The sequence below is a fragment of the Calypte anna genome, chromosome 5 (genome assembly GCF_003957555.1).
Source record: "Calypte anna isolate BGI_N300 chromosome 5, bCalAnn1_v1.p, whole genome shotgun sequence".
Classification (NCBI taxonomy): Eukaryota; Metazoa; Chordata; class Aves; order Apodiformes; family Trochilidae; genus Calypte; species Calypte anna.
The window spans coordinates 12,508,470-12,521,472 of NC_044250.1; the positions used below are offsets into that span (position 1 = coordinate 12,508,470).

Sequence of the window (13,003 nt, forward strand, 5' to 3'; positions counted from 1 at the left end):
CAGCCACTGCAGTTGTACCTTGTGTTTCTCAAGGCTACAGGACCTTGCCTTGATGGCAGGGTAAGAGCCTGTTTTCAGGCAGAGAATTGTGAGTGGCTGCCACACTGATGAACTGAACCTTCATTGCCTTGTTCTGACTTCTTCATAGCAATTCCCTCCCCTACAAAGCCTGGTGATACAAATTCATGGTGTGCAGATAAAATGGGAATATCTTTGTAGTTACTTGTGCAAAAAATTGAGAGGGAAAGTGATGACTTGTAACTTTCTTTGGACAGTTAACTTACTTTTTTAAGGACCATCCATTTCTCTTCTGTTCCAACAAAGAATTTCTTGCCTGGTCATAAAAGGAAAGATGGAGAACTGAGAACCTGCAGGAGCTGTAGCTTTAGCTGACATGAATGGCAGCTATTACTGCAGTTAGAGGACTCTTTTGAAAACTGCATGTTTCTGGGGGCAGGAATAATTTCCTGTCTCCATTTGCCCTTACAAAGTGAACTGTTGCCCTGTGTATTTCCTTGACATTTGCATACACTTTCCTTTAAAGCCTGTTTTTCCCATAGGCTCAATGTACTGTGTTGAGGCCAGTGGATCTCAGACTTACAAATATTGCAGAGATTAAAATGCAGACCCTTCTTTTCTGACTTGAAAACAATACACTTTGTCCAAACATGACTCAGAGACATCCCTGGAGCTTAATTACATGCTGTACTTTAAATATTTCCAAGCCACTTTTTTTAGTAGAATTGTAAGAAGTTAAATGTAGACTCCATCATTTTATTGTTAATTTGAATATGTACCAATTCTCTGCATATATTGATTCTTGAGATACTTGTTATTTTTTCCCCAAGGCTGTTGTGGGATATTTGATTTTATATTGGTATTTAAAAAAATAATAAATAAATAAATTTCCTCTGCTCAAATGTTGTTAGAAACTTGTGTGCTGCTAAAATATCTGAAGAGATGTTGTGTGGTGTGAATGGAAGAGCTGATCACTCTATCACTGCTGCTTCCTGTACTTGGCAGGCAGGAGGTGAGGGGAATTTCCCATTGTTCTGAGAATCCTTTCCTTGACTCTGGAAATACCCTTTTTCTTTTTTTGCTTGCTGCTGACAAGAGCTTCTTCCCACTGGAAGCTTCACACAGATGTCAGATCTGCAGGGAAAGCCACCAGCACCCAGGAGTGCTGCTCCTTTACTTTGGACAAGGCTGCAAGTGTAAGGGTGCAAACTGTAATGTGACTCTGGACAACAGCAAGGGCTTGCTTATGTGCTCTTGTCCTGCTGCCTAGCTGACAAGAAGTGGATTTGCAAGGAAGGCAAAGCCTTGCCCTGCTGAATGTGAAAGCACCTGAAGGGCTTATCTCCCTTCCTGCAGCTCCTCCTGGGATTTCAGTGTTGCCAACAAAAAGAAGAGGGCACAAGGCTACACAGTCAACATCTGGGTTAGAATGCATTCAGTCCTTCCCCAGAAATCATAGAAATCACGCAAGGGGCACTTCCCTTTCCTCCTGCTGCATCACTGTGCTTGGCTCCCTCCCAGTTCTCAGTAACCTGATGGGATTTTCTCTTTCTCTTCTCCCCTGCAGCCCTTCTTCGGCGGCAGCGCCAGCATTAATCAGATCTCTGGGAAGATTAAATCAGGAGAAGAAGTGTTAGCGAGCCTGGATGGACACTGGGTAACACACTATCACCCACCTTCCTGACAGCTTAGGTGGGGGTGGCAGCAGGGTGTGTGGGAGGACTGGGAGCCCTGGGCAGGCTCCCTGCATGGCAGCAGGGGCTGCCTCTTCCCCTGGGGAGCCAGCAGAGCTTTCTGGACCACATCCCTCAAGGTCATTATGTTTCTGTAGTCCCAGCCACCTCCAGTGTGAAGAACACTTGGACTCCCCAAAGCTGGGAACAGTAAGGAAGGCAGTGGCTCTGGATTTAGGGTCCCAGGCTTAGGACAAGCACAGAAGGCAGGAGATGTAGTGGGTCTTGTGTGTGATTGTGAAAATCGTGAGGCTTCCTTTTGGCTTGTTGGGTTCACTACTTTCCCAGCTACAGCAGTAAAAGGGAAGAGCTTTACAGGGGTTTAAATTCATTATTTCCACAGTAAAGCATTTTGATAGAAGATGGTTCTCTCTCTGTTCATGAGGTGAAGAACAGAGGCAGGTTTGGGGAGAGTCAGAACAATCAGATCAGTTACCACCTTTACATACCCAGCATCCACAAGTGAATCACTCACAGGCATCCTTAAGCCAAAACCCAGCAAGAATAAAGTTGTCTGGTGAAGGATGTGGTCTGGAGTTTTGGTTGGGAACTCCTGGTAACTGAGGCAGAAGCAGTGAGCCCTGGCTTTGGGCTGGACATTTGGGTGTTTATCTCAGTTACATTTGGACATCTGCATCTTTAGGGACCTGTGCTCCCTTTCAAGTCCATAGAAGTTGTCACTTCTGAGAGAAGATTTGTCTCATTGTAGAAGAGATATTTAAAATAGATCAGGTGAAATGTGCCTGGGTAAAGTAAGGCCCCAATCATAATATATGGTATGGTACTGCACTCCCTCCCTCAGGGAATCTATTTTTACATTAAAAGCTAATGACTATTTTGAAATTGGGAGGTTTGCCCTCACTAGGTGTATCCAGGGAGGTTTTCTCCCTGAGCCTGGAGAGCTTCTCTGTTCTGAGCTTCCTTTCCTGCAGGCTGAGCCTTGACAACAGGAATTGGGCTGGATCAGGGAGTACCTTGTCTGTCCTCAGAACATGGATGGTGTGTGTGGAGCTGGGTGACTCCCCTGGGGAGCTGAGCCACACAGCTGAGTGCTGCTCAGCTTCCTGCCTGGAAATTATTTATTCCTCCTTTGCTCTTGGTGCTGGTTGGTTGTGGTGCACAAAATCAGAAGGATGTATAAAAGAAGTGAAGTGGCTTTGAAAGGGTGGCTCCATAAGCTGCTGTTTGGAGCTGCATGCTGTGAATAAGAGTGGCTGCTGTGCAGCAGGAGGGACATTGTTTGACATTGTTTGGGCTCCCTCCCCCCTCTGAGGACTGGGCTGCTCTCCTCAGGATTTCTCCTCAGCTCTCCTCAGCTCTGCAGGCTTCACTCTGGCACCATCCAGTTTTCTGACAGACACCCTCACAGCTGGAAGGCTAATTCTGTGCCTCAGGACCTGAAAACCCACCTGAATAAGGAAGGAAAGTAAATCCCAATGTTTCTCAGTCCCAGGATCAAAGCAGCACCTGGAGGCTTGAATATATGGCCCTCAGAGAGGCAGATAGTGATGTTTGACAGTGCCTGCCTGCCTCCTCCCTTCCACACCTCTTGAGGGGCTCTTGGGACCCTGAGATCTATCCTGAAACTGACACCTCAGGACATGGCAGAGGAGGTTCCAAGGGACACTTTGAGGAGGGATGAGAAACTGTAGTGAGACAGGACCAGGTGCCCTGAGTTACTGAAGAGTGGGAGCTGTCTCTGTGGGTGTCAGCTGCTCTCTTATTGGCCCCGTGCTCCTGCACATGCTCAGGAGGGAGGCCAGACACAGGTGAACCCACACCCACTCATCAGTAACTCAGGGCACCTGGTCCTGTCTCACTACAAGAAACCCTCAGGGTTAAAGGACTTTCACAGCTGAAGATGTGGGAAATGGACTTTGAGACATTAAGGGACTGGAGCAGGCAAAGAAACAGATCAGTTGGGATGCAAAGAAATTAGGGAGGAAGAAATTGGCAGGCAAAGCCTATAGACACAACCTACATCATGTTTGCCTGATACTCATCGTGTGCAGGCAGCTGAATGACACCAATGCCCATGCTGTTCAGCAGTTGGAATCATCTGATTCACTCCATTTGCAGCCAGTGTTGTGCATCTCATGAGATGCTCTGCAAGCTGCCTTGTGGCCCAATGCATTGCTGCATCTGTGAGCAAGGCTGGGAAGCAGCTTAGTTAAGCAGGGACACAGCAAAATTGTCTGAGGAGTGCTGCTTAATTGGTTGCCAAATTAATTGGCAAGGAATAAAGATGACAGATCCCTGGCATTTGGAAGTGCTAAATGAAAATCAGGAGCATTAATAGAAAAACTTGGCTAAACTCACACAAAAAAAGTGAGAGTATCTCAGCTTTAACTCTCCCTTCTAGAGAGGATGGTATTTCAGTAGCTTCTGTGAGCAATTTCAGCAGTGAGGAGTAGAGTAAAAGCTGGAAAAGGGGTTAGGAGTCTTGTTTGGATGTGCTGAGTGGTACCCAGGGGGAACAGTGGGGAAAGAAAGAAGAGCATCTTAGGGCTTCTGTGGGTACCCTTGTCTGGGGACAAGGCTAACAAAAGGGACCAGGTCACTTTCTAATTCTTCTCTGATGAATTCAGCCAGGGAATGCCTCGCTGCATTCATTTTAGAAACATCCAGGAAGTGTTCAGTGGGATTTGATGGGATGGAGGAGGAAAGCAGCTTTCAAACCAGGCCCTCTCCCTGATCACCATCCGGAAGCAGCTTCCCTCTGTCAGGATTATTTCCTGCCTTGTGTTTCAGATTCACAGTAACCTTTTCACTTGATTTTCCTTCTCAGGATGGGGAAGTGCATATAACCGAGTCGAAAAATGGGAATGCAGAAATGTTCTGGAACCCAACCAGTGAAGTGCGGAAGCAGAGGCTGAAGCGCCACATTGTGCTGTTTGAGGAGCAGACAGACACTGAGTCAGAGAGGTAAGGAGCCCTGGGGACATCTTGGCTGCTCCTTCCCTGCTGAAAACTGGGCTCTAATCAGAAGGCTCTGCTTTTCTCAGTACAGTCTTGGAACGGCAGTGACCCATTTTACCTACACAAATTGCCTGAGCATTTACCTGTTTTTTTTCCAGTCCATTAACTCTGGAGTGTTTCTCTGAAATACAGCTCTGAAATAACCAGGGGGCTGGGCTGAGAAGTGGTGAAGGCTATGTTTTATCTGCTAAAATAACAACTCTCCCTGGACTCCGGAGATCATGAGCAGAATTGCTGGCACATTTTACAGAGGGGAAAGAAGTCAATCTCAGGAAGGATGACTTGTTAAGAGGAGTTGTTTCAACCACAGACTCTTAAATTAGGAGTCATGTGGAAAGTCCTGGCATGAGCAGAGCAGTACTTTGAACCACATGAGAGGATTTTATGAGAAACAGAATTAAACAGCTGTTTAACCTTGCCTCATAATCTCAGATGAGATCTCCAGGGAAATCCACACTGTTTTTTTTTTTTAGGGTAATCTAGATTACCTAAAAATATAGTCCTGGCACATGACTTAGAAGGGATGACTATCTAATGGAATGAGCATCCCCAAGCCAATTCTTAAGCAAAAACTCCTGGAGCAGCATCATGTGGCACTGGCTTCAAACCAACTAGTCCTATCCTCTCACCAGTATGGTTAACCAGTACCAGCTAACATCCCAAACTGGTACATGCAGTTTGCTGCCTGGCTCTGCATTGCATTGGCCGCTACCCTCAGGGCATCAGATTTTGGTGTTGCATCACATCACAGTAAAAAGGTTCCCCTTTTTATGGGTAAAGAAAGGGATTTCATTAAAATAAAAACAGATGAACATGTAGCTTTTCTTTTCTGGACAGGTGCAGGTGTTGTGGGCAGTAAAGTCTGTGTTTGTACCTCACAGTTGTGCAATCACCACTGGCACAGAACAGAGCACATTCCTCCATTAATCATCAGGAAAAGATTCTTTTAAAGGAGATATCTCAGTCTTGCAGACAAAGAATCTCATCTCTTTGTTTACCTGGGTGCTGCCAGAGCTGACTCCCTTTGATATGTGAGAGATTAATAATGATACATGCATCCAGGGGAAGGAGGCAAAAGAGAAAATTCTGGAGAGCCCTCACAGATATTCACCTGAGCACTTCCTTGTGCTGACAGTTGCATCAATGTATTATCATCTAATCCAGGTTCTGCTCTGTCTGAATTGCTCCTTCTTCCCTGCAGTGCTGAAAATCACCTCCTTTCAGAAATGCTGGAGAGTCTCTGAAGCTCAGACCATTATACAGCTCACCATGGCAGATCTCATTGTCTGACACATGCAGCTCTTGATGGAGTAATTTGCCCTTGACAAGCAATTTTGTGCATGTCCCTCTGAGATTCTTAGAATTAGAGGACTCTCTCTTTACTCCACCACATTCCTTAGGACTGACTCTTCACACCACAGTGTTTTCCTAGGCTGTTATTTTCACTCCTCCCTCCCCTACCCCCATCACTTTACGTTCTAACTGAGTTTCCTTCCTTTGTTTCTGGAAGGAAAGATTCATACCCAGGAAAATGTGAGGAAGGAAAGTGTTCTCTGCCTCTAGAGGATCCCTTTTCAATTAAGAGCTTCACAGCAAGCTCCAAATTAAATGCAGCAAGGTATTCACCTTTTCAGTGGGGGACTGGTGTTTTGTGGAGCTGGGAATACTGGAACAGCCTGGATCTTCAGTGCCTATTCTGACTGCTGAGCCACCTGGTAATGTTCTGGGGAAGGCCAGCTGCTAATCTCAGAAATATTTCCAATCTAAAATGAAGATCACAATCCTCTGCTCAGAGGAAGTGTAGGGAGACCTATCACAACTTGGCTATAGTTTAAAAAAAACACCAGAGAGGTGATGATTTTTCTCTTGTAAAGGATAGATCCTCTCTTCCAGGCAGAGGCTGGGTGAGACATCATATGACAGATCATGTATCTTACAAGGAATGTTGCAGGTGATGTTTATCTAAGGGGAAGTTCCCCTATTCTTCTGTAGATCCAGCATTCAGTGTTGCCATTCCCACACCCTTCCTTTAATGTAGAAGCCAAAAAATGAGGCTGAGTCATCCTGTTACAATTCCTCTGGAGTATCAATACACCAGCAAAGTGTCTTCACCAAGCTTCCAGCTGGCAGAAGCACTGCTGGTTGCAAGATGACTAAACTTGCTTCCCTGTTTATTTCTAGGCTTTGGCAGCACGTTACCAGTGCAATTAGCAAAGGCGATCAGCACAAGGCCACCCAGGAAAAATTTGTGCTGGAAGAGGAGCAGAGGAATGCTGCCCGAGAGAGGAAAGAGAATGGCACAGAATGGAAACCACTGCTCTTCCAGCAGGATGCCACAACCAGTGAATGGCACTACAAATATGAGGAGTGAGTGGAGGGCTTGGGGGTTAGGAACAGACCTCACCACTCGAGTCTCCAGGGGCACGAGCAAGGTTACAGACCTGTCATTTGGGGTCTGCCATTCCTGGGCTTGCTGTTTCTGAGCTCTGTGTCATTATTAGAATGCATATTCCTGATAGGAGCTGGGGATAGCTGGGAATGAAGGTTCAGCAATGGAAAATCTGCTGTGCCATTGGTACAGTTCCCTGTTGCTGCATTCCAGAGCTGACAAGTGTGCTCTCCACCCCTGGCAAGAAGGGGAAAGCCTCCGGAGGCTGAGCCCCCCTCATTTTTTGCTAGGAACTCTGAATGTGAAGTATCTGTTACTCCTCACACTGCACCTGCAGAAGCCTGGGTCACTTCAGGGGTGGATGCCTGCCCTAATGCATGTGGAATTAGTTGTTGCTCTTACAGAACACACCTGGTGTGGGATTCCTACTTTTCTGATGGTTTTTTTCCTTTTGTCTCAAAAGCTTAAGACCTTGGGATCCTTTGAATGACATTGCCCAATTTGAGAAGAATGGGGTACTTCAGACCATGGAAAGACATTTGTCCTCAAGGATGTCAAACCACAAAACCACCTGCATAAACAATCAAATTGCACAGCACAAGGTAAAGATCTTGTTTTGGGGAATGTAAGACTTAAACTTTTAGATACCAAGCCCTTTCCTGCAGCATTTTTATGTAAGCACAGCATAGGCTGAAAGGTCTGTTTTGGGTAAAGATAGCTTATTAATCTAGACCTGCAATATTGTACCATCATTAATTCCAAATAATTATAACTTTTTGTTGACATATTCTATCCCTTTTGTCATTTTGATTCCCAAGTTAGTGACAGGGACTTTTATACTGGGTTTTGCACATAACTGAGCTGAACTTCACTGTGCAGTGTTTCCAAAGCAGAAAACTTCCCAAAGTGAGGATGTGAGCAAGGTTTTGGAGTACACAACTGAGATCCTGCAGCTCCACTTTCAGTCTTTACCATCTACCTTTATCATTCCTCTTAGACAAGACAGGAAACCTCTCTTCATCTTTTCCCTTAAGCAGGGGTGATACATTCTTATTCCATTTCATCTTTGGAGTAATAAGTCATGCATAAAACACTCTGAATATGCAGAAATGCTGAACTAGCTATCTGTAACCAATATTACACTGAGGAACTCATATCTTACTGTGAATATAGACTTTTATAATCCAAATGTCTCTGAAACAATGGGAAAGTTGAGGTTCATAACTGCTTTTCAGACCCTTCAATGAGAACTATTTGAATCAATGGGTCTGGTTTATCCACTCAGGAGGCAGGGAGGAACTTTCCAAACTGCATCAAGAAATGAGGTATAAAAGTTCAGTGACATTTAAATTTTTCAGGCACCTTTTGAAAAATGTTCAGGAAATTTTGTTCTCGTTTTTTTTCTCTTTTTATCCTTTCTCTTACATATCTGGTTGGGGGGTGCACAGTGCAGCAAAATAACTATGACATCCATTGCTAGTATGCCTCAGTTAAAACCACACCAAGAATGATTTTAGTGGTGCCTAAAGGCTGTTATTAGCTGGGGAAATGCTTCTGTGCAGGGCATGGGTGTGATGGCCTGAAGTAGCTGGCAGGAGGCTATTCACTAGGACTTGCTGAGAAAGCAATCAGACTTCACAGTTTCCCTGATATTCCTCAGCACCCCGAATTATTTTCTTTAAAGCCAAACACAGAAGTCTTCAATCTGACAGTGACTGAGTCTTTTCATCCTGGTTTTATCCAGAGGGCTGCCACAGACTGCAGGCGCCGCAAGGCCAGCGATCAGCCGTCCAACCACAGCCAGAACACAGAGAGCAGCTGTTCCACTCCAGAGTCAATGCAGGGGCTCTCAGATGATGATGGCAAGTATTTGGGGAGCACTGGGCCAAACTTTAACTTCTTCCCTCTGTACCTTACTCCTCGAGGCAGCCCTAGGGCCGTTGCAGTTAATACCATGGGCATACAACCCACAGGAAAGCAAAGAGAATGTTCTGCTTTTCTGTTCTCTGTGTGTGACTCCTCTTTCTGCCTTACATTATCCATGCCAACAAGGGCTTCCCAATTCCTGGCACAAACATGTAGGAAAAATGCACTACCATTCCAGTTAACAGATAGAAAACAGGTTTTCTTTCTAATTGCCTTGCCTCAGCCTTTGTTGGAGGTGACCTCCAGTGTTTCAGAGATGAGGGCAGGTGTGAGCACTTCATTCCCCTCCCCTCAGCTGGGGAGAGTGGTTCAAGAATTTGTTTCCTGTGAGTGAAGAAGAGGCCCCAGGCCAGTGACACAGGACCCATTCCATTGACCCATGCCTTTGGGATGGAAGACTCTGTCTCTTTTCTCCTCCCCATGTTTCCACCTGACAGTGTTTCCCTAGGCTGTGACAATTTGATTACAGCCTTGGGGGTGAACCTGGTTTGTGTTGCATCTCCAGCACCAGAGATGGTGATGCAAATATTTTCCTTCCTTCAACACTTTGCTGCAGGGTTTGAAAGCTTGTGTGTTCAGTGTGGCAAAGAAATGAATCACCTGAAGGAAATCCATTCGGCTGTCTTATCCCTACAGAGAGCCCAACAGGACATACACAGGTAACAAATAAATGAACTTAAGGACTAAAATGCAGATAAATATTTATATAAAGCTCCTATCACCATCTTGATAAGCATTCTGGAACCACTCTGACTCATGGCACTAAGACCCATACCTCCACCTTGGTCTCTAAGAAGCAGCAGGGGTGCAATTAAAGTGTTTCAATAGATAACCTGTGAACACACAGGAAAAGCAAAACAATCTCCTTCCTGAAACCGTGAGGAAATCTCTTACTCTTAGGGCTCCCTTTACGGGGCAAAAAGCATCGCCTCAGCACCTTAAACATCTCTTGTCAGTCTTGGTGCAGAACACCTGGACAAGTTGGGAGGAGCTGGGCCAGGTTCTGAATATAAATAAATCTCTGCTAGGCAAGAAAAGGTGTATGGGGGAGGGGAAGGTGTCCCTTCTTGTCCAGGATGTTATGAATTGGCTGTCAAGATGCAGGTCTGAACACTGGACTGTCTGGGTGAAAAGCACTGAATTCATCACACTTTTTGTATAAACAGATTAGGGTTTTTTTGTGTGTGAGGGAAGCAGTGAACACAACTGCTGGTGAAGGACTTTGCCCCACAGACTCCTGGGGGGGAGGGTAGGGGAGTTATTAAGTGCTACATCTGCTCCTGGGAGCCCAGCTGAGTGCCCTCTGCATGAGGTCTGTTCCAGCCCTCCAAAGGCTTTCAGTGGGATGGGGTCACACAAAAGATCCATGGCTTCTGGACGCTGGGGCCATGGGGTTTAGGTTTATGACTGGATAGGTTTATGACTGGGTGATGACTGATGAAGAGATTTCTTGGGGTCTGTGTCCTTACATGCTCTGCCTGATCCAGCAGCAGCCAGGATTTCATAGCTTTCTGTTGGAAAGAGGTGAAGTCTGTGAGGCAGAGTCCTGTAGCCATGAGGGTGTCTCTGAGCAGGGTGTGTGTACACCTCTGGATGCACACTCCCTTCTGCCACACAGTTAAACACATCCTGCTTTCTTTTCCAGAAATCTCAGTGCTCTGAACAAAAAGTCCTTCCACAAGAAGGTCTCTTCTGAAAGCTTCCTCCTGGACTCTCGCTGTTGGTTTCTCCTCTGCATCTTTCTGACATGTCAACTGTTCATTAATTATGTCTTCAAATAAAATCACTACGTTTGGCAGCAATAACTATTACTGGCTGCAGGAGGGGGCCACTCAGACAAGGAGCCCAGCGAGGCACCAAAGCACTTTAGAACCAATGCGACAGAGGTGGAAGAAGTTGAAAAACGAGGTTAAAAAGGGACCTAGGAACCTGCAAAACTTTGTTCCTGCAGATTATGTCATTTTTGCCTTTCACATGTACATCTTCAAGGACCTCTTAACCTGTATGGGCCTTAATGCTGAAGCCAAATGTAGCTTTAATCGTGCAATTTGTTTTCTACGTCATGTCATTTTCTGATGCAATTAAAAATTACCCAGCAGTATTGGTGCCCACAAAATGGTAAACACTCCAGCATTTTGGAGAGCTCATGCCAGCCTGGTTCATAGATCTGTGAGTGAGGGAGTGCAGCTGAGGAGCTGTGAAGAACTGATGTCCACAGTGCCTGTCCAGCTGCGTTTAATTACGGGAGGGAGCACACTTGGTCCAAAAAGTCCACCCCCAGGATATTAAGTCATGATCTGTTTTGTCAGCACACACAGAATGGGACCTCAGGATATGTTTTATTTTCCTTTCCACAAGAACTGTAAATATTCACAATTTCCTAGAGCCATTCCTCATGAGGAAATGGGATTTGGTTTGGTTAGGGAGCTGGCTGGTGTCCTGGACTGGGCCCATTGAGTATAATGTCAGACATGCCTGTTCATTAAACCTGGTCACTTATTATGGTTGTTATTATTTGCTATGTGGCTGTTTTATAATATCACCCACTAGTGTTGTAGAGAGGAATCCACTGCCCCAGGCTAGGTGAGACAGATGAGAGTGATAGATGTGTTCGTGTGTTTGGTCGTAGGCACATTTATTGTCAGAGGTCAGGAAGGAGGAAGGGTTTTGCCACTGCATTGTTCAACTCTGTTAATAGTCTTCCTATTTTACACCATTTTTTAAAGATTTGCAATATTTTCTGTAGACTGCAGACAATACTAAGCCTTTCTTTTCTGGCCTGAAGTAGTTCCAAGTGGTAAGTACTGCTATATATACAGCCTTAAAATACTTAGTGGTGGTGCCAGTCTGGGCTATCTTTCCATGTAAATGTTTCCAAATTTTTAAGTACATTCCTTGTCATATTCCCCAGTTAGGGGAAACCTGTTTGTGCTTGATCTGTTGAAATAAAACTACACACAACTTTCAGTGGGCAGTCTGAGAAATTATTTGTGTATTTGAATTTTGTTTTGTGTTTAATAGCATTTTACAAGTAAACAGTTCTTAGGCTGTGCTTTTGAGAGGGAAAACTCCAAGAAAAGACCTTCAAGAATCTTAGAAATAGGTCATAAATTAGAACAGCAGTAGCATTTTGATGCTTCTCTGGCTCAAATTATCTGTGTCTTCTAATCGTAGCAACTTCTTCAAAATAAAACATGATTGCCTTGGCTTTTGCACATAAATGTGCAGACTTGTCTTGGATGTGGAAAACCTTTCTGTTAAGGAGGTAACTTGATGATGGAGAACTGGCAGTTCTGTGGAATGAAGCACAGCTCTCTGACATGAACAGACAGGATGGGAGCTGGCCGTTCAAGAAAAAAATTACAAATAATTAAGGGTGAGAGTGATAGAATTATTAGGAAAAAAAATATCTCCAGAAAACCAAAGGATTCTGCATCCTTGAGGAATCATCCTTGAAGACTGTCAACATATCAGCCTAGTCTGGATGCCTTGTTGGAGGGTATCACCCTTATCACCCCTTTCTGAGAAAGTCTGACCCGTGCCACACGTGGTGTAAACCTCAGTGAGAAGAAGCCCTCCCTGGCTCCCTGTCCTGCAGTTCCAGCCTCTAGTAATGCCTGCCTGGCTATGCAAGGCACCTTGGAAGCATTTGCCCCTAATGCTGTGCACAAGCATCTGTTAATCACCTGCCTAAATCTCCCTTCAGATGCTCAGCAAGTCAGTCCCTGCTCCTCTGGCCTGTCAGCACTGCCCTCCCCATCACACACCTCCCCCGCGGGACCGCTCTGACTGATAGGAGCCTCCTCTGTAGGGATGGTTACATCTCTTGGGTACCAAATGTATTGTGGGTTTGAGAAATAATTACTAGATTAAAAAAAAACAAACCTAATCAAAACCCCAAACCCACCTGAACCAAAGAGAAGCAGTGTGAACAGGAAGCCTTCAGTAGGTGTAAAGG

At 45.2% G+C, this 13,003-nt stretch overlaps 1 protein-coding gene across 3 annotated transcripts in view; it reads left to right on the forward strand.

Annotated features, from left to right (window-relative positions):
- The window catches only part of OSBPL5 (oxysterol binding protein like 5), a 117,944-nt gene extending 105,915 nt beyond the window's left edge, over positions 1 to 12,029 (forward strand). For 2 of the 3 annotated variants that reach the window (XM_030451314.1, XM_030451315.1), the window contains exons 16-22: positions 1,586 to 1,675; positions 4,540 to 4,676; positions 6,912 to 7,097; positions 7,583 to 7,721; positions 8,864 to 8,981; positions 9,602 to 9,704; positions 10,691 to 12,029. In XM_030451314.1, coding sequence (XP_030307174.1) covers positions 1,586 to 1,675; positions 4,540 to 4,676; positions 6,912 to 7,097; positions 7,583 to 7,721; positions 8,864 to 8,981; positions 9,602 to 9,704; positions 10,691 to 10,826 — 909 coding nt within the window. In that variant the 3' untranslated portion in view covers positions 10,827 to 12,029. The remainder of the gene's footprint in view (positions 1 to 1,585; positions 1,676 to 4,539; positions 4,677 to 6,911; positions 7,098 to 7,582; positions 7,722 to 8,863; positions 8,982 to 9,601; positions 9,705 to 10,690) is intronic. The other variant, XM_030451316.1, reaches the window with a different exon arrangement.
- Positions 12,030 to 13,003: the final 974 nt, after the last annotated feature.